Genomic DNA, 22,100 nt, shown 5'->3' on the forward strand with positions numbered 1-22,100 from the left:
AAAACAGCAGCCATTTACCACCTCATAGAAAAACATGAATGAAGATATACAATTTCCTACATGCACATATGGCATCATAACATGCAAACATGACATCATCCAAAGAGATTAGCCACAGGTTAGGTGGACAGAGTAGCCTATACAGCACACAGAGACAAACTAGTGCTGTAATAAATTTGGCACCTGGTATATATATATATATATATATATATATATATATATAGAGAGAGAGAGAGAGAGAGAGAGAGAGAGAGAGAGAGAGAGAGAGAGAGAGAGAGAGAGAGAGAGAGAGAGAGAGAGAGAGAGAGAGAATTTTTTTTTTTTAAAGAGGAAAGGTGATTTTTAAATTAAGGGGAAATCAAAGATCTACTGGGTAATGGGTAAATCACAACACTCCACGAATCTCATCCCAAAACAAGGAAATGGTGGCCAAAGGCAGTTCACTAGGATATCACGTACTGTAAAAAATAAAGAAATCAAATGTCTTAACATTAACCATCCTTTTAAGTGACATTGCGTAAAACTACATTGGTTCACCTCCTAGTGCAACCAGTAAAAATACCACTATATTATTTCATATTCTTTCAGAGGGCAGATCAACATCAAGTATAATCAGCAATGCATTTTTAGGTGAGCTACACAGCCTGTATATCAAGATCTCTGTGAAGCGGTGAATTGGTCTCGCTGGTGCTAAAGCTAGAGTGTGTTAAGTGAAGGTAAAGCAACAGGATGAGGAGCTGTCCTAAAGTGTCATTTTGTTGCATAGCCCTACTGTACTTCAACAGTCAACATTTCCCTGCACTTATGGAATAGAGTGCAACAGTCAGGTTCCACAGCTAAAGATTCTATTCATTTTCTCCATAGAGAACTCAATAGTTTATACAAAAATGTATAAACCTTTAAATTATCATATTATCATGAATGTTGAGATTCTTAAGGGGTGGTTAGCGCATAATCTAGCCTATACATGGATGTTTAAAAATGAAATTCCCTGTAAAGAACTACTGTTCACCACTCATTAACAGATTCGCCAATCAAGAAAATCCCATCAAAATATGTTTTAATTTATTTTTTCCAGTAGAATACTTCTTTTTTTAAATCAATATAGAAATCTTTCAATTTACATTTCCAGTAACTTTATAGACCTTATTCACCAGAGAAACAATGATGCAGCCATCTTTAGAATTTTGTGTTTGAACTTTCGTTTTTGCAGTGCCTCTGTATATTTCTATGGCATTGCTGTCGAGGAGTAATTAGCTAGTGAAGTGGATTTAATTATTGTAGAGTTAATGAAAGTTATTATGAGCATTGAAATGTTGAAACATTTGTTGACATTCAATGTTGAAACATTGAAATGGCAAGAAGGTGTCATAACAAATGCCAGCAGACCGGGGACATTTTAAAAAGAGCAGTTCATTCATAAATTCATAACTTAATGCCGTGGAAATACAAACAGAAAGACAGAACGAAACGAGTGCAGCACTGAAAATGGGCGGCTCTACATAAGGTCTATACTGTAAGTCATAAGTTAGAGCTTCATGGGATGAGTTCATTCCTTCATTGTATTTTACTTTTTGCCCAAATTTCATTCACAATTGCAAAATTGTGATACTAATTCAATTACTTTTTTGCTTGGAAATCCTGTGGAGACAATGTATAGTAAAACATTTCCAGAACCAAAACAGCTGAAAAAGTGGACAGCAACTGTTGCGCTCTATTGCAGGCTCACGCTAAGAATACCACCATCTAATAAACCCCTTACATAGAAAAGACACGGTTGGAAACGACAAACAGAAAACATGGGCAGGATCAGATTAAAATCTGAATCTTCTCTGAATAAATTAACCTTGTTTTATTAACTATCATCAAAAAACATTACAATATCTGAGAGAATACAACATACTCTTTATTTCAAATAGGTGGCACTGAAGCATTTTGCGTGGTGAATAATAGATACAAGTGGAAGTCAATAAAGCGCTTCAATTCCCTCACCTTCCTCTTCTAATTAAATCCTGGAAGAGAAAGGCGTGAGCTCACAATACACCCTCTGGAAACAACACTAACACCAACAGCAACCAACAAATACAACCTTCTACCATCCTTTCAGTCCTCTATAAATCACCTGCTTTAGCATTTTTCACATATCATCTATTTTCCCCTGAATTGTTTTAATACACTCTGAAAAGACCAACATCATCAACATCCACCTAAACTATCTTTATAACGCTACAGTCTTTGTTATGTGCAATATCTTTCCTCAAATACACGCTAAATTACATTTAAGAAACAAATATCCATGACATTTAACCTACACCAAACAGCATCTGTTCAATGCCTCTTTCAGGCCAAAATACTTTGTGATGCATTGCACACCAATGTGGCAATAAAATCGTAAAATTTAGGCACTTGGTATCTTACCTCTCAAGAGTAAGAAAAGGATTAGACCTTATGTAATGTCCAGCTACACTCGGATCATTTACAAGGTACAAAATGGAACACTGTGGAAAGGTATTCAATCTACTGCAGTCTGATAGAAAAGTGAGTTCAATTTGGCCTTTTTTAGTAGGTGGGAGCAGACCGTCTATTCCACTCACGCTAGAGAAGGACGTAGAATTACAGCAGCAAGAACCTTAAGGCTGTGTGTCCACCAAAGAGCGCTTTTCTGAAAATGCCCAGTTGTGGGCGCTTGAGAACGCTTTTGGAGGTGCAGTGTTTAGCTGTTCATCTGGTAGACCCATTGCGAAAAAAATGTCCCTCCAAGCATTGTTTTTTTTATATTAGAAATGTGGTAGTCCAGGGATATCGATGTCATCTGGTATGGTCATGGAAACTCTGAGACTGTTGTTGATCATTAGTTGTACAAGCAGATTGTGACAGTTAGTCGGTGTGGCATTTGTCCCACCTCTCTTCCACTGCGATTAGACGACTGGGTAAGAAGTAATTGATAAGCACTGCGTTTTATCCAAAGTTGAACTTGAACATCAACATCAAGCGTGCAACACTCAGTGTGAAATAAACGCTTGATGGAGCTTCCATTGCAAACAACTGAACAAAAATGGCAAACGTTTTGGTGGACACAGAGCCAATATCCCTAGAAATAACTTTTCAGTCATTGCGTCCTGTGCAGAGTCTAAACAATCTCTTAAACCACAACAACTAAACATCTCACTTTTTCCACACAACTGATCAAGAGTGTTTCAATCATAGCTTGTATTTTTGGGCATCTTCCTTTCTGAGGTCTGAGGTCTTGATCACAGGCACAGTTGATGTGATCATCTTCCTTGTGACCCTTCTGGAATCAGCCCTAATTAAAAATTAAAAGCAGTAGGGAGTGTCATTCGAGGCTAAACTGTTCTGTTTTAAACCTATCAAGACCTCCAAACGCTTTCCATCTTGCCGCTACTTTTGTGAACAGTGAAGGGGTGTCTGCTTCTTTCTAAACAAGAGAAGTACACCTTTAAAAAACCTTATGTGCTCAATCTGATGGCAAACAGGCAGAAAACAGTATAAACTGTGGACATAACTCTTGTTTCCCTCCAAAAATAGGCTCCTTTTCTCAGGGCAAAGACGATAAAACACATGCTAGATTGAATCATGCTAACACCAGTCATCTCTCTCAGTCTCCTGGTAGCTTCCAGATGTTCTGCCGCTCGAACCGGGTGTCGAGTTCACTCCGAGGGAGTAGTGATAGTCATTGGGGACTCCACTCTGGCTGCGCGAGAGCAGTGTGGAAGTGGGGGTCGCACCTGATGACGTGTGGGTGACGGAGAGTGCAGTCCTGGGGGAGCGGCCCGCACCGTACGTGCTCAAGGCATCGTGGAAGTCGTCCGCTTCAGACAAGTTCGAGTCTTGCTGGAGGGGACCTAAGTTGGGGTCAGAGCAGATACGAGTGACAGGCACGGGAGATTGGCGGTGGGCGTTACCACTGAGTAGGGCATCATGCTCTGACAGGCCACGACTAAGGCGAGTGGGGCAGGGCCCTGTAGACTGGGCAGTGTTGAGCTGGACTGGGGAGGAGTTGGCAGTCTTGTAGGTAACAGCCGGCCGAGGGGTAAGGGGCGTCTGAGGGAGCTGTCTACGCCCGCGGCAGGGAGTGCTGGTGCCTGAGGTATGAGTGACTGAATTTCCTTTAGTTGTGTTGATTCCCTGAAACACAACAGAGAGAAGCGAAAGAGTGAGCCCCGTCAAAACAGCACGTGTAGAAGCTAGTGTGACTGAGAGAAACCAGCTGACCTGTTTAAGCCTGTTTGGGTCATGTGGTTCTCCTGGTGATGTGGACCGGCTGGGCCCGGCAGACACACTGTGGCCGAGTTCATGGCTGCCGTAGCGGTCGCATGAGTAGTATCGTTGCTGTCTTTCTGCCGCTGAGGATGAATGATGCTTCCTCTCGTGGGAGCGGCCACGGTCACGCTCCCGTGCTCGTTCCCTAGGCAATGACTCTGTGTTTGGATCTGCTGATGTACAGAAAAACATCACATTTATTAACCAGCCATGTCCTATTTCAAGCAGAATGGTGTATTTATTTTAAAATGTTAAAATAAGATATTCTGTGGAAACGTACTGAATAAGGAAGTGTAAAATAATTTGAATGTGGGCTGGGCTGTTTACTTAAAATTATTGTGTAATTTCAAATTAAATTAAATTATTAATTATTAATTTCTCATTTTCTCTGCTTATATTCTCCCCAAGTGTGTCAATAAATAAGTTTATCCATGAGCCACACACACCAGACACTGCCCAACACTAATCGAAACCACTTTGAATTCAAAACACCAGAGGGCATTTACATTTCACAATAATATGGTGTGTGTGTGTCCACGTTTTTCTATCGCGGTGGGGACTTCAACCTGAATGCACACTGACTCATGGGGACTCGTGTTACAGTGGGGAATTAAATTGAGGTCCCCATGAGGAAACAAGCTTATAAATCATACAGAATTATTTTTTTTGAAAATGTTAAAATGCAGAAAGTTTTCTGTGATGGGTAGGTTTAGGGGTGGGGTTAGTGGGGATAGAATACACAGTTTGGACAGTATAAAAACCATTACGTCTATGGAGAGTCCTCACAAAGATAGTAAACCAGACATGGTTTACAAATGCGTGCGTGTGCGTATGTGTGTGTGCGTGCGTGCGTGCGTGCGTGCGTGCGTGCGTGCGTGCATGCGTGCGTGCGTGTGTGCGTGTGCGCTGTTTGGTGCTGTTGTCATCTTTGACTACAGAGGAACAAAAACATGTAGAGGAAGATGTATGTGGGTGTCTGTATGTGTTTGAAATCTGAGTAAAAACACACCCAAGTAAAATGAGCTTTCAGTGGACTGATGTATTGCCCTGTTTCAACTGATCTGATCTATTAAGAGCAGAGCCAGACTCCAGCTGAGAAACATGTTTACGTTCCAGTGTTTCCAAGAACAGAATAAGAGGAGCAGAGAAAGAAAGAGTAGGAGTCTTGTAGTAAATAAATAAGAAGAGGTTAATTTTGTCATCCTGAGATGCTCTTCTCTTGAGGAACTAAAAGCTGCTTTCTCTTGATGACTGACTTTCCCAGTTGTGCCACAAATTGACTTGAAGTAAATCCCAGACCAAAGCGCTTTGGAGAGCAATAAAGAGTCTTTTCCTCGATAACCTGATCACTATAATCCTTAAAAGAATTTACATCACTGTGCTAAGCAAAAGAAGCTGGGATTTTCAACTAGTACTGCATTTTTCTTCATAATCCTTTAAGATTTTACAGACCTCTATATCGTAAATGTCAAATCTAATTAAAAGAATAACATAAAACTGCATAGCATAGCAACAAAACAGTGCTGAGCAGATTTTAACGCAATGCTATGTGTCTGTTAGTGACGTATTTAAAGGTGAAGTATGTAAAACTTTTATGTTGGGGGTGGTAAAGTATGATTTCACTTTTCTAACTTTAGCTAGTGTGAAATGTGGCTGTTTGAGCATAAACAACATCTGCAAAGTTACAACGCACAAAGCTCAAAGCAAAGGGAGATATTTGCTTTTAAAGAAAAGGACTACAAAAAACGGCTGGTAGGGACTACACGACATTCCTCCCGGGTTTAGTAACATCAGAAACCCTAAAATATACATAAACCCCGCCCCCGGGAGCACGCAGTCCATGTTGAGAAGAGGAAAAGTTGTTGTATAAGAGTGTATTTGTGAGTCAGCTCAAACTTTAGCATCCTTCTTTTCACATGCAATAGAAAGTCACTCTGTGTGCATCTCACAACAGTTCCTATACAAGCGATTTATAGATTAACATGACAGAATATCCTAATTGAAGATAGCTAACTCCACATCAGCAACATAAATTCATCAACTAACCATTCAGAGATGTCCTGTTTCATTCTACATGTTGTCACTTCTTCTTGAGTCTCTCCATCTTTTTCTGACTCCGTTTTAACATTAAAGGCAGAACAGTTTCTGTTATTTTAGTGTGTCTGTGTAGGTTAATCGCTCTGCTAACACACAAGAGCTCTTGAAACCCCGCCCTCTGACGTACCTCATTTGCATTTAAAGGGCCTGGCACAAAACGGTGCGTTTTTGCAAACCCTCAAAATGTGACAACTTTAACATGCTATATAAAAATATCTGTGGGGTATTTTGTGCTAAAACTTCACACACACACACTCTGTGGGCATCAGAGATTTATCTTGTGAAAATGCCATTTTACCACCCCTTTAAAAGTTTATTTTTCATTGACTACTAATAGTGTGCCATTCATGGGTTTATCTCCCACAAAAGTGTAAACATTGAGCCTCCCAGGGACCATTAAACATTGAGAGTGGTCCGCTCAGATCTGTCCATCTCTTACCAGCTGAACCAATAGCGTGAGTTTGGGGCGTACCTTCTATAGTAGGCTGAGTCAGAGGGTGTTTAGCTGCTGTGAGACCATGGCTGATGCGTTACATATGAAAAGACATTCAGCTTTGGGTACAAGTGCAAGGCGAAATTTGCTGCATTTAAACCTTCAAAGATTAAACGGGTAATTTCCACACATGAATTGGCACCTCTGAGTCCGGACCTTAAAGGAACACTCCACTTTTTTTTGGAAATAGGCTAATTTTCCAACTCCCTTGGGTTAAACTGTTGATTTTTACCGTTTTCGAATCCATTCAGCCGATCTCCGGGTCTGGCCATAGAACTTTTAGCATAGCTTAGCATAGATCATTGAATCTGATTAGACCGTTAGCATCTCTCTCAAAAAAAATGACCAAAGAGTTTCAATATTTCTCCTATTTAAACCTTGACTTGGAAAGTGCTACCGCCAGACCCGGAGATCGTCTGAATCTCTAAGGCGAGATCTCTCTAAGATCAACTTTTTAACTCTAGGGGAGTTGGAAAATTAGTCTATTTCCAAAAAAAGTGGAATGTTCCTTTAAATTCATAGAAAGTCTTCGGGATGTGCTGGAATAGAATTTACAGAGTGCTTGACTCTTGCATTGTCAATACAAGATCTTGACCAAAAATTGATGCACCTCTTGATGGAAATAAATGTTGTGATGTTATTTTTTTCAAGAGGTGCATCAATTCTTGGTCAAGATCCTGTATTGGTGCCGTCAAGAGTCGAGCACTTTGTAAAGTCTACTCAAAACATATTTTAAAGTCTTCCCAAACATATAACATGCTATAAACATAATAATCACAGCAATTATGATCCAGTCATAGACTCTTACGCATTTGCCTATTTAAATCCAAACAGTGACTTTTTGGAGAATATCGTGTTCGACAGTGAGGGGCCTTCGAGTCAAAAAGGTTAAGATCCACTGTTCTAGGTGGTTGCTTACTGGCTGAAATCAAAAGAGGCCATATCAAGTCTCTATGAGATTTTTGTGTTGTATGATATTCACAATTTTCTTTCACATGGATATGCCGAAGAGCATAAAAGAATGAGAGGAAAATGAAGCCCACCTGTAGGCGGTGACTGCTCCTCGCTAATGGCTCGATCCAGTGATTTGTGCTTCTTGTCTCTGCGCCGTTGGCAGCGGTGATGATGATGGTGATGATGATGATGGGCTCGCTCCCTCTCTCTCTCCTGAGCGAGGGTCTGGCCTGAGACAATCTGTGGCCTCTCCAGGTCATATTCACTCAGACTGACCTCTCGCACCCCTCTCTGAGGAGTCAACGAGGACGTAGACCGCCGCATGGGACTCACGTCTGCGATAGGCTGTGTAGCAGAAATGAAGTGAGTTAACATGCGAATGACGAAGAAAGGAGATAAAGGAGAGGACACATATCTAGCACAGTACTAGAATGACAAGAGTTTCAGACCACTAGACCTGTCACAACAGACGCACAACACCAGCTGAGCATGAAAACACACTTCCACTGAAGAGCCCGCTCCTGCGGACCCACGCACGCATCGGAGAGCAGTGGAACACCATCACGTTCGATGCAAACACTCGGCTGTTTGAATGCTGTCATCGAGTCGTCTCTTATACACACGGACTTGACGGCTGGAATAGTTGCTGCGTGAACTATCCACAGCCAAGCAGCGGTCACTGATCAATGAAGAGTCACTGGTGCTTTTTCTTGGATAACTGTTGCTGTTAATCTCTACATAATCTATGTATACAGTGTACATGTGTATATACAGTCTCAAAAAAATGTAAATTAAATGTAAAATTGACAGACTCTTTGGAGAATTCATGACCACTGCTTGATGACTGGAATTTCTACTTTAGTAGTAGAGAGTCTTCTAAAAACACTCACTAGTGCCGCCCAGTGGCATAAGATTTTAGAAACTCCAAGAAGCAGTGCATCTCCTCTCCACATAGCTTGAAACAGCTTGAAAATACCTGAATAATTGGTTCGAATTAGCTAGCATGGAGATTTTTAAGGTTTTCACAGTAAAAGCATTTAGTCCCTCCCAATCCAACTACCGTTCAAAAGCTTGAGCTCAGTATATATATATATATATATATTTTTTTTTTTTTTTTTAGAAATTAATACTATTATTTTGCAAGGACAAATTAAATTGATCAAAAATCCTATATGTTTTCCACCAACAACAAAAAAGCAGCATTGTTAATAACAAGTAATGTTTCTTGAGCACCAAATCAGCATATTAGAACGAAGGATAATGTGACACTGATGCTAAAGGCTGCTAAAAATTCAGAATTACAGGAATAAATTACATTTTTAAATATATTCAAATTAAAACATTTATTTTAAATGGTATTAATCCACAATATTACTGTTTTTTTATCAAAAAAATGCAGCCTTGGTGAGCTGAGAGTTCTTTCAAAAACATAAACATAAAATCTTACCGACCCCAACATTTTGAACAGTAGTGTATGTGATTTATACAGCTGAAAGATATGTGAAGAGATGACTGCACTAATACAAACTAAAAATGATACACAACCCACTAAATGAAACACACACATACTTACAGTTAGCACCTCACAACATCCAAGATAAAATAAGCACTGCATTTTATTCTTTGCTTTTCATATTGCTGTAACAAAACTAATCTAATCCATTACTTGTAAATTAGTTGCCCACAGTGATTAACTAATATATATATATAAATATATTTATAAATATTTTGTAGTGCATGCTAGTTTTGCATTTACCTCACCAGGCTAATATGAAGTGAGCCTATACAAGTTTATTGGCTTGCTAAAAGAGTGTAGACTCTAAAAGAGCTGGAATGGACAAAGCACACACAAGCCAACATAGAAATGGAGTGGCTGGCAGAGAGAGAGAAAGAAAGAGAGAGCGATTGCAGGTGGAACACTTGTACATACTGCTAGATACGTTCCGGCGGTGTGGCGTAAGTGGCTCCGCTGTTGGACGGGAAGAGGAAGAGGACACAAAGGTGAGGAGAGCAGGGTACACAGCTGTGGCACTCATGGACACAGCAACAGAGTGAGACAGGAGGAAAGAGATCAGAAGAGAGGGACAGAGTAAAGAAGACTGGATGATGTTTATGAAAAGTTTAGATATCAAGGTCCAGTATGGTCAGAAAATAGGGATGGTGGAGAGAAAGAAGAGATAGACAAGACAGGACAAGACAAGACAGGACAAGACTGAAGACAAGACATTATTACAAGGATGCTTGACACTGTTTGAGTTATTTAGCGATGTGGCAAAAATAACAAAAATATTTTAAAAAACAAGTATGTACACAAATACATTACAGTTAAAAAGCAACATAAAATAATTACACTACAGTAGTTAATGAGGAAAAAAATGAATATGAAACATGTAAAACAAAATTACATATGTGTTATTCCTGATGACTAAAACTATCAAACTGTTTTCATTAATTTGAATAAAACGGGCATACAATACATTACACATATTAGATGGAAAAACTTAAATTAGAAATTTTGCCTTGGCAACTAACTAGTTGCAGCTGAAGTACTAAAAAAAGCTAAATAGAAAGATACAATTTTAAATAACACCAACTAATAAAAATGTAAAAAAAAATTTTTTTTTTTACTAAAACATACTAAAATTACAAATAAAAACATAAAAAAATATTAAAAACTTATATTTCAAATGTATTCAGATTTAAAATATTAATAAATACTACAATACTAAATAAGAATCCTAGAAATCTTTGATATAAATATAATTTAAAATAAATTCAAAGATTAAAATACAACAGATATAAGATACAAATCTAAATATTCCAATATAGTTTGGTAAATAAATATATAAGTAAATAAATAAGTCCCTCTTCCTCTCCTCTCTCTCTAACACACACACACACACACACACACACACACACACACACACACACACACACACACACACACACACACACACACACACACACACACACAGGGCTGCAGCTATCGATTCTTTTTGTAATCGATTAATCTAGCACTTTATCGATCGATTAATCGGATTTTTTGTGTGTGTGTGTTTTATTAACAGAATAGTTATATTAAACTTGTGTCTATTTCAGTTAAAGCTGTTATAAGTTATATACTATAAGTTATATAGTATGCAAGTTATAAAGCTATCTCATATGTGAATTTTCCTTGAAGATGTTGTAATACAACCACTCTAAGCATATTTGTGTATTCTGGTAGTTAACGCTGAAGAAGAGCTGTAACATGACTTGTTGTTGAACATGCAGTAAAAGCTAACGCACTTTTTGTTCCGTGCGTTTTAACTGAAAAATGAGTACTCTGAATCTTTATTAAAAACCAACAGGCTGGGGACTTTAATTTTTTGTTGTTGTCCGTAACTATTTGGCAGACGTGAAATACAAACAAGGTCTCGCAAAGACTTCCTCCAACACGTCCCGGTGTGTACAGTGAATGCATGCTGAAATTATTGTTGCGTGGCTACATAAAAGTTTAAGCATATGTGATGCATTGCTGCAATTGGTCTGACTGGCGTCTGTGTGTGTGAAGGGGTTCTTTTTTAGGCTATACTCTCTAGCAATTGAACGTGATAGTTACGTTTACTACAAAAACATTTTTGCCGTTTATTTACATATTTATTCTCCGCCATCGCGTTAACTAAATTCAATATGTTCCTGAACAGGTCCTTGTGAATAAACAGTCTGTGTGAAACAATCAAATCCCTGCGCCGCGCGTATAGTGCATAGGAATTTAACGAGGCTTCGAAGCAGAGTTTTTGCCTCGAGGAATTTTTGTAATCGAGTTATTTGAGTAACTCGAGGAATCGTTTCAGCCCTACACACACACACACACACACACACACACACACACACACACACACACACACACACACACACACACACACACACACACACACACACACACACACGCACTCAACTGAACTGAACTGAAGATAATAAATGTGTCTCTCAGTGGAGAGTGGTGTATAAATTAACCTCTTCTGACTTCCACCAATTCATTTGCTTGAATTCTTCACCTCCCCTCTGCATTTATTAATACACTCTCCCCATTACCTCCATTCATCCATTCTTTCATACAGCTGCCCATTCACTCCTCTTTCCTCCATCTTCCTGCAGTCATCCTCCAGCTGCCTCTTTCTTTGAAGGAATTAATTTTGTGAGAATAAGAAACAAAGGCTGTACGGCATCTATATTCAACTCCCAACTCACACCAGAATGACCTCATATGGCCACTAGATGGGAGATGTTCACCTGAAAGCCAGCGTTGAGTCTGGGCATGGAGGCAGCTCTGCCGTGACCCTCCAGCACAGGATACCCGCCCACATCAGAGTCATTCTCCAAGTCACTCATCTCAACTAATTCCTGCAACATACGTAGAACCAGATAAAAACAAATGCATTAATAAAAAACCTATGTGAAAAAGAAGTACACTTTAGTATACACATAAAAAGTGTACATATTTAAATAATATACTTAAGTGCAAAATGTATGTTTTGCACACAAGTATATATTTTCAATTTACATCATTTAAATTCACATTAAATGTAATTGAGCTTTGACCCACTTAAATAGGGCTTTAATACATCTTTATATCTAATTTCATAATTACTTCCATTGTATGTATTACTTCCTTTGAAGTATGGTTATTGTACTGCTGTCTGCCGAATATACTGACAAGCATTTATGGAACCTAAGATATACTTGAATGCACTTTCTATTGTATGCCATGTATTTAAATATACTTAATTACACATTTGTAATGGTGAAGTTTTTAGTGCAATTTAGTACATTTAAAATATATTAGCTTTTAATGTAATTTTGAAAACAGTTACATTTATAATCAAGTACTTTAAATGTGCTTTAGTATGTTAGTCAGCACAAAAAGTGTACTTCTTTAAAGCAGGACAAAAGATTATTAAAACATAATGATTTAAAATGTACTTTATGGTAAAACTTTTTAATTTGATATTACAAAGTGCACTACAAAGTGTACTTAGAAACAGTCATAAAAGTATACTCTCTTTAAGTACACTTAAGTTGCCTTTTATTTCAGTAATATTATATTATCTGCAGGTACAGTTTTTTAAAAATATACACTTATATAGTATGCGTATAAACTACTATACTATAATATATAATAGATTTGAAGTACACTACAAGTGTACATTCAATGCAATTAAGCACACTTCTTTTTGACAAAGGATTGAACAGTGAAAAGAAGTTACAGCAGTTACTAATGGTACAAATGGTACATTGTGTTTTGAAAATTTTCTGGTGGATGTGGCAGTTTGAACTCATTTAATTTAAAGAAGGCCACAGAAACTAGGGTTTAACTGACTGGCTGTAAATGTCTGACACACTTAACCTAAATAGGACTGATTATTCTGCAATAAATCACCTGAGATCTGTATGTGTTTGGCACGTCTTCTGATTGGCCACGTTGGACAGGCCTTCTGTTTGCTTCCTGTGCGACTTCCTGAGGTATACCCCCCGAAGGAAACTTTTTCATGCCACTGCTCTGGCTTTGTCTGCGACTCACAAAAAAGATCAACTCAAAAATAATAAAGACAAAACACATTCCCAAAAGGAAAGTATAATGCTATGAAGACCAGAATGGTAGAACACTCACACGGCATCCCCATTGGTCAGGTGAAAGGATGTGGGCGGGGCCTCTGGCTGTGGTGTGATATCTAATTGAGATGGGGTTGGGGATTTTGGCAGCACTGGCTCCTGATCATGTAAGTGTGTGAGAGGAAGCATTGGTCTGAAGAGAACTCCGACTTTACTCTGAGGAGAAAACACAATATACACAAAAATGAGTTTAATAAGGACCACGTTAATCAATTATTAAGAACTCTTTGAGAAACTATGAATACTAATAATCAAATTAATAATAAAGTGTGGCTTTGATCTACATCTAACATACTTTTTCTAATATTAATAATAATTCTGCAGGTCACCATCTGATTGGTTGAATTATACAGGATTTCTGGGAGACGGATCACGTTCATTAAAGTTCTGCCATGCCAACCCCCTCGTGGAAGATGAAAGTAAATACGTCCAAGTGTTTTACACTTCGGTCTGTTATTGCAGGGACATTGACGTTACATTTTCACGCTCCTAAACATTAGGCTGAACAAAACGAACTGTGATTGGTTGCTTTACATGTCCTTGGCCAATGAAAGCTGCTATGGAGTCCAGCCCTTCTGTTGTCAGTCTGAAGGTCTGGCTACACAAGACTGTAGTAGTATATTCAGTTGTTTGTAGATCCCTCATGAAGATGCTCTACCTGTGTGCCTGGTGCAGCCTGCTGCTGTTGGAGTCTCTTGGCTCGGTTCTGCTTATAGTAGTCGAAAATCATCAGAGCCGCATAGACCTTCCCTACGGTCAATTCATTATCTAAGAGAGAGTGAAATGGACATGAGGTATCATCTGGACAGAAGTGCAGGGGGGAAAATTATGTCCACTAGGTGGCACCAATAACTCAGAAGTCACAGGCAAAACCAGGCTGAATCACTCAGGTGGAAAATGGCATTAATATTATTTCAAAATGAAGCATAAGCAGTTAATTAAGATTCCATATAAATGCTAATTGCTTTTTAAACAGAAATCGTCATTTTTCCTGAATGCAGGGCTTACGTTTGTGAGGTGTCACCAGCAAATCCACTGTTTTTGAAGACAAGTTAGGCCAAATTTTATTTATTTCCTTCCTTAACTCAGCATCACAAAGTCTCTGAGCCAGAACTCCTGGAAAAACAATAAGAAAGCAAGTCTGGGAGATGCAATAATGTTAACAGAATCAAACAGAGTTGTTCTTAACACTACTTATTCCTGCAGACCTTAATATCCCCAGTGAGACTTCTTTTGTTGGGCTGTTAATGGGTGTTATCTTATTTTTGAATTATATTTTGCACCAAATAAAAGCCTGAATAAAAGCCAAAGTCAGAGGGGAAAGCATCATTCAATTAACTTGTAATGTTTTTAAAGACGGTGGAGTGTTACACTTTAATTAGGCTGATGAAACAAAGCAGTGACTGGTGAAAAGCCTGCTGGAGTAGATGGACAGTTAAAAGAGCTTTTGACATATTGCAGTGCCCTGCCGGACACTCACCTGATGCCAGTTTAATCTCCAGGGCGGTCCGAATGAGAGCCATTAAAGTGGAGGTAAAGTGAACAGTGTTGTCTTCAGCTATGGGCATGTTCATCCTCACCAACCGCTGTGGGTTCCAAACACAGATAGTGTGTGATTAATATGACACATGACTGGAGGATACAGAAATAACACACGCCAGGAGGAGTTTGCATGCTGAGGGAGAGTAACGACTTGGGCTATTTAATTTCTCTTTAGTCAATTGTCATTTTCGAATGCTCATCTCAGCACACAAATTGTCTCCTCAGGACATTAAAATGATGAGAGGAAGAAGAGAGTGTATATATTTCATGCAGGTGCTGTGGAGAGAATGAGTGATGTTGGAGATGGAAGATGTTTTGCTGCATTTCTCCAGGTAGCAGAGAGTAAAGCTGTTTCACTGTGGAGGTTTACAGGTTTATCGGCAAGTGTGATTACATGCATGACCATACACTGTTGATCTGTAATATCATGTTAACACCTTGAGCTATGTGGGTTTTTTTCAGGTTTAAGCAAAAATTGCACATGTAGATTTTACACTTTGTAATTGAACACCTTTAATGGTATTTGGACTTCAAAATCAGAGAAATGAAGAAAAAAAACCTGGACGATTTTAAAATCACTGTTAAGATTTTAGAATCAGCAGATGTTTGATAGTCATCAGCTTTTTGTTCAAATAAACACACTGTGTTTTAAGACTCAATAACTCATCCTGCCAATACACAATATTTATTTTTAAACTAGAACCACAAAATGTGATTCAATTCAGCTACGACAAACAGTAACAAGATGTATCCAAACTTTAGAATATCAATATAATTTTTGTAATATATATCAAAGGAACGGGTTTGTGCTTGATTGTCATGAAAATAAAGACATAATGCACTTCAGCTTCTCAAATGATTATTTACTTTTTCTTTTGATTTTGGGGTAAAACATGACCTGAATTTCTTCCTGACAGATTTTTTAAAAATCAAACTATTTTAGTCCTTTGTGTCTGAGGTCTCTGTATGTGGGCAGCTTCGACTACTGTCCACGTCGAGAATGCATTTGTTAATGTGCACTGAAACATGAGGCGTTAATGGGCTGCTTTTCTTGTGTTTTCAGAGTCACAGATGACCTTCAGAGAGGATGATGACCAGAAAAAAGATGCATGCTGACCAACCAAAACCAAGAGCCACGAACAGCACCCATCACACAAACACACCACTCAAGCTGATATCAGAGCAAACGCTTCACACATTAACACACCCAGTGGTAATTGAAAACGGAGGTGAAAAGAAAACTGATGCAAAATAAACAAAGAATCGTTTCTGTTGTGTAGTGTGTAAGAGCGTAAAATCATGCACAGGGACAACACTCTGCCTTCATTAGAGACCGTAGGCCAGTGAAGACATGTTTCAACAACAACTACCAATAAAAATAAAGAGAAAGCAGGAAAGGACGCTCCACCGAGCACACATTTACGGAAAGCTCTGCTCTTTCCTCCCTGTTGATTCAGTGCTCTGATGTTGGGGGTTGGGGGGGGCTTGTTCTATTTAGAGCTCGCTTGAGACCGTCTCAACATCACGCAGACTGTGTGGCCTCAGAGAGCAGCTCAGCAGACAGCCACGGATGCGTCTCTTGAACGTTACCCATTCAGACAGCTGGAACAGGGTGTGTAAACTTATTGACTCGGAGGCAACTCTCAAAGTGGCAGAACGGCCTGCGACCAAAACAGGCAGCCCTGTACCAGTGACATTTTGTTTTTCAGATTTTCTAATCCCCTCTACCCCTACCCCCTAGCCCCAACCCCCATCCCAGCCCCCATCACCCCCACTATTCTTTACTTTCTGTAACACGATACAACAATTTTAGTATAGCTGCAAATGCCTCAGGAAATTCAGTGCTTACTGTGTATTTATTCTTCTGTCTACATTTGTTCTGTTTCAAAATCTATTAAGCTGCCTATCAGGACAGCATTTCAAGGGCATGCTCAAGACACACACGCTGCCTATCAGTATTCTGCCTTCTAAGAAACGTTACAACCTTAGTGAGTATCAGAGACTTCTTTCACAAGGTTATGGGACAGAACTTTTGCACGAAAACGATATGCTAAAAATTGAGCCATTATTCCGCGCTAAAAAGCCTGTATTCTGCTGCCAGGCCGCTAGATGGCGATGAAACACTATAGACTGAACACGTAATACGCATGTGCATGACGTCATCGTCTTCAGAGATTCGCGTATTTGCTCTTTACACGGAGACCGTTTTCAAAAACTTGCACTTCGAAACCCGTTTTCAAAAGTTTGCATTTTCAGGCACCCAAAACGCAGTTGTCGTGTAAATGAACGACCAAAATGCATAATAAGTTTTAAGTTTTTAGTTGAAAACGGTGTCGTATAAACAGCCCGTAAATCTAGAGAACATCAGTAAGATCAAAAGACACAGAAAAGCACAACACGAAACACACACGAGAAAACACTTCCACAATTAGAACACTGACTGACAGCCACATCAGCCAATGAGAGGACAGAGGAGGAGCCAAGGAAAGTTCAAGGGGACGGGATCTACCTTGTAGGCGATTCGTGGAGGACATTTCTTTCCCAAACCTAGCGGAGGGGACATGTGGCGAAGCATCTCGTACATATCGAGGTAGGACATGCGTCCACTTCACAGGGGCGACACCCAGAGTTCAAAGGTCACACAGACAAGAAAAGGAGAGGGAAGAGGTAGTGAAGTACATGAAGGAAATGTGATGTGAGTGAAAGAAAGAAAGGGGAAAAAACGCATCGTTATTAAGAATTCTGAAGGAAGGCCAAGGGTATCCGATGCCATCCTGTCTCAGAAGGACAGATGGATCACGTAGCTACAGCTGCTTTTGTAGCTACAGGCTGTCAGTGATCCAGGGATGAAGAACATGGCATGATGGGTTTGGGCTGAAGGGCTTCAGTCTGGAGCTTCTGTCCTTGCATGCTAGGATGCAACCACGGATAACCAATCAGATACTCAGGAACAAAGCTAATATTTGGCCTAATTTTAAGCACAGTATTAACCGAGCAAATAATAATCAATATTTACAACAAGCCAGATAGAAATGTGCATTGTGAACATATGGGATTAGTTTGGGATGAGGGATTTAGCATTTGGCTTTGTTTCCTGGTTACCATGGTTACCCATATTAAAATTAGTAAGGAAAGAGGGGGGAGTATAATCCCATCAGACATCAGGCATTTTACAGGCATTTGTTTTTACAGCACCGCCCTCTAAAGGGAAGGTGTGTAGGTTTTCAAACCTTGTATGCCACCCTATTAGGGCACTTCTTTCCTAAGCCGAGGGGGGGTGAGATTACGCGCAACAAATTGTACATATCCATATAGCGTATCCTTCCACTGCAAAAAACAGATATGGATTAAAAAGACACATTTTAATACATTCTTTTTCCAAATTCCGTCAATACAAGTATCCAAAGACGTAATACTTATTGAGATAACTATGCTCAGCTCAGTTAGAATGGATTACACTGACAGAGAGGATAGGATTCAAATCCGTTCTGCTCAAGATAGACTAAAAAGTGGATGGCGTGTAAAGATTTGCATTCCTCAGCATAGACAAAGCTTGAGGATTTGATGTTAGCCATGGTCGCACAGTAAAATGGGATTCATGTGACTTGAGGCCATGAGTAAATCAGACACAGTGCCTGTGGCAGACCCTCTTAAACCAGAATATTTCAATCACTTAGACTTTAGCTGTCACATTCTTTTAAAGTGGCACTAACTGAGGTGTCACAGTGGAGGAGAGATACGCACCAGGCGGCAGGGTCGTACTCAGCCCAGACACGGATGAACTCGTCGAGATGATGAGGCCCGAGAATAGAAGCGTCACGTGTCAGGTACTCAAAGTTATCCATGATGACAGCAACAAACAGATTCAGCATCTGGTGGTTGTGGGATAGAGGGAGGATTATGAAAAATAGAAGGTGAAATCTCAAAATTATGCAAAACAAGACAACAGATTTTTTTTTTTTTTATGTTACAAGTGTTGGCTAGACTTAAAGGAAGTTTGCACTGATTAAAGTTTGGCAGTTTGCACTGATTTTATGTTTTGAGTACTGTAAGTGTTTTGTTTGTGCATAAACATTACTGATCAAAAGGTTAGGGTTGGTTAGATTTTTGTTTTTGAAAGAAGTCATTTATGCTCACCAAGGCTGCTTATTTGTTTAAAAATACATTATTTTTTTAAACAATATATTGTGAAATATTGTTACAAATACCTGATTTCTATTTTATTACACTTTAAAATGTAATTTATTCATGTGATAGCAAAACTGAATTATAATATGCTGATTTGCTGCTTAAGAACAGTTTACCTAAAAACAAAATGTCATTCCAAACTCATGACATTATTTCCCTGTGGAACACTAAAGGAGAAGTTTAGCAAAATGTCCGAGCTGCTCTTTTTTATACAATGAAATTGGATTGATTCCAGGGGTTGTCAAGTTCCAAAAAAGAACCTCAAAAGCATAATTGAATTTGTCAACATTACTTTTGCACTTTATTTCAAAGAAGAAGAAAATCATACAGGTTTTGAACAATAAAGACATAAATTTTATTTTCATGTACATCTGTTTGAATGTGAGATGTGCTCCACTAACCAGGAAAGAACAAAGGAAGATGAAAGAGACAAAGTAGAAGTAAGCGAAATCACTGCCACACTCTTTTCCACTGTAGCCAGACCCATCTTCACATGGCCTTTCACTCAAACAAGCCAGCATGATATCATGCCAACCTTCCCCTGTAGCACTCCTGTAACAAACATGCACACAAACACAACAAAAAGTCAGAAACTTTGGCTTCACTTGCACTACATTACAAAAGCTGTGAGAGTTGATATTTTAGGAAGACTGAAAAGAGATCAAACAATCGCTTTACCTGAACAACAACATGAGGGCCTGAAAAAAGGTTTGGAAGTTATTATGATGATTGATGGCCGACTCTTCAGTCAGTTTGATGTTACCAAACACCTGACACAGAGAGAAAAGCACATCAGCATTCTAATTTTGGATGAATTACAAAAAACAAAACACAATGTGTGCACTTTCCTATTGGAGCTTCATGAAAATACCTGCAGGGAGTGTGTCAATAATTCAGACTGCCTGGAGGGTATGTTACAGTAAGCATCTGCAGTATTAACAAGGCCACATACACATATTGCACAAACTGTGACTCATGCTTATAAATTTATGACTTTATGTCAGACAGCAGACACGTAAATAAACACACTGACTCACTCAAATCTACAGAGTTGTAATGCACTGACAGACAGTCAAACAAATCACAATAATCTGCCATCCGCATACATTATGAAAGTACATCCAGTGACTAAGGTTAGATCATCTTTTAGCGTGGGATATGCACAAAATTGTATAATAAAAGTAATATATTTATACACATGTCTGCCATCAAGAATGCATATCAAACCCACTGCTAAGAGTGTGCTTTTGATTATTTCTGAAATAACTGACTTGTCTGAAACATTTTGTGCTAAGTTATGTCCAAATGTCTTTTTATGACCATGTAAAGTCAGTAAACCCTGTATATTTTTGCACTATATGTGCAAGGATAGCACAGAGGGAGAATTTACACAGGAAATACGTTCACACACCTAGTGCAAAAATTGGAACTATAAATTGACAACTAAAATAACACATTTATGTTCAAGTATTAATGCACATAACTGTTCAAAACTTTCCTGTCAAAACAGTAATATTGTGAAATAATATTACAATTTAAAATCACTGTTTTCCATTATATATATATAATATAATTTATACTTGTGATGGTAAAACTGAATTTTCAGCAGCCACTACTGTTATACTGCTTAATATTGTTTCTGGAAACTGTGATACTTTTTCAAGAATCTTTGACGAATAGAAAGAACAGTATTTATTTGAAATTGAAATCTGTTGTAACATCATGATGTCTTTACTGTCACTTTTTTAATCAATTTAATACATACTTGTTGAATAAAAGTATTGATTTATTTTTAAAATAACATATTAACGTTTTAACAGTAGTGTTAGTGGATTAACAAAAAGATTTGGTTTAATTTAGCAAAAATATAAGCTTCATTATGATTTAAAACACTCTGAACAGTCTTAAACCAAATATTTTCATTACAAGATAAGCACAGAATGAAGGATGTGAAATATTCTGTGCTAATCAACAGCACGTCACATGGTGTAAATAAAGCTTAAACTTGAACCATGAATCTAATAAGATTATTATTCAAATCCTCCTATAAAAATACTAGAAAAGCTGCAAAAAACTGGTTCAAAGGCACGTTTTATGCTGAATGAAATAGTGAACACACAGTTGGTGGTAGGAGTTCCAACGTACAGTTGATTACACGGCTTACTGATTATGTTATTTCCTCAGTCTTACAGGATACAATCAGCATTGATTTACAATGCAGTCCTAATCTACTAGATGGCAGGCGCCATAATTCCCAACACAATCTGGGAGATTGCCTGTGCGTCCTTAAACGAGCAATCAAACTTAAAGGAGAGATCAGTTCGTTACATTAGAACAATGGCCTCTTTTTCATAAAGAAGCTTTCATATGGAAAAACACCATCTGCTCATGCAAAACACTTATGGTTACACGTATCACTTTGCTTACCGGGTTCATTCTCAATAAACCCAAGATCAATACTCTGTTTATCTCGTTGAAGCTGTTAAACGTGAAGCGTGTCACGTGTAGAAGCTCTGGTGATGAGATCCACTGGTGTAACAGGCTCAGATAGAAAGGTAGCATGGAGGGTAATGTTTATGAGAAAGCAACAGAGGCTTTTAAAGCTCCCTGGACCTCACCTGCATCCCGATGATGGCGTAAATGAAGAATAGCATTGCAATGAGGAGACACACATACGGCAGAGCCTGAGGACAAAATACAGTTGTTTCAGAGACAAACAGAAAACTTACAGCAACATTAGACTGATTAACCTTCTGATGCATCTGATCTACTCAGGAAAAGATAATCATAATTTATTATAGTATGTTATTATGTATTACTTATATTATATATTAAGTGTTGTAAGATAATGGTTTTAAAAAGGCATATTTTTTGAATGTATAATAATGAT

The 22,100-nt window shown here is 38.6% G+C and overlaps 1 protein-coding gene across 1 annotated transcript in view; it reads right to left on the reverse strand.

Moving 5' to 3' along the window:
* Positions 1 to 1,831: 1,831 nt before the first annotated feature.
* Positions 1,832 to 22,100, reverse strand: part of cacna1bb (calcium channel, voltage-dependent, N type, alpha 1B subunit, b) — a 179,632-nt gene continuing 159,363 nt past the window's right edge. The window contains exons 36-50 of the mRNA XM_077232765.1: positions 21,829 to 21,894; positions 19,889 to 19,980; positions 19,612 to 19,762; positions 18,767 to 18,894; positions 17,532 to 17,628; positions 14,961 to 15,066; positions 14,489 to 14,596; positions 14,139 to 14,248; positions 13,479 to 13,636; positions 13,248 to 13,377; positions 12,101 to 12,211; positions 9,756 to 9,794; positions 7,915 to 8,170; positions 4,234 to 4,454; positions 1,832 to 4,146 (exon numbers count right to left, since the gene is read on the reverse strand). Of these exons, the coding sequence (XP_077088880.1) occupies positions 3,598 to 4,146; positions 4,234 to 4,454; positions 7,915 to 8,170; positions 9,756 to 9,794; positions 12,101 to 12,211; positions 13,248 to 13,377; positions 13,479 to 13,636; positions 14,139 to 14,248; positions 14,489 to 14,596; positions 14,961 to 15,066; positions 17,532 to 17,628; positions 18,767 to 18,894; positions 19,612 to 19,762; positions 19,889 to 19,980; positions 21,829 to 21,894 (2,322 nt within the window). The 3' untranslated portion in view covers positions 1,832 to 3,597. The remainder of the gene's footprint in view (positions 4,147 to 4,233; positions 4,455 to 7,914; positions 8,171 to 9,755; positions 9,795 to 12,100; positions 12,212 to 13,247; positions 13,378 to 13,478; positions 13,637 to 14,138; positions 14,249 to 14,488; positions 14,597 to 14,960; positions 15,067 to 17,531; positions 17,629 to 18,766; positions 18,895 to 19,611; positions 19,763 to 19,888; positions 19,981 to 21,828; positions 21,895 to 22,100) is intronic.

This window comes from Siphateles boraxobius, unplaced genomic scaffold (genome assembly GCF_051911475.1).
Source record: "Siphateles boraxobius isolate OS27281-9 unplaced genomic scaffold, OSU_SipBor_1 18, whole genome shotgun sequence".
Lineage (NCBI taxonomy): Eukaryota > Metazoa > Chordata > Actinopteri > Cypriniformes > Leuciscidae > Siphateles > Siphateles boraxobius.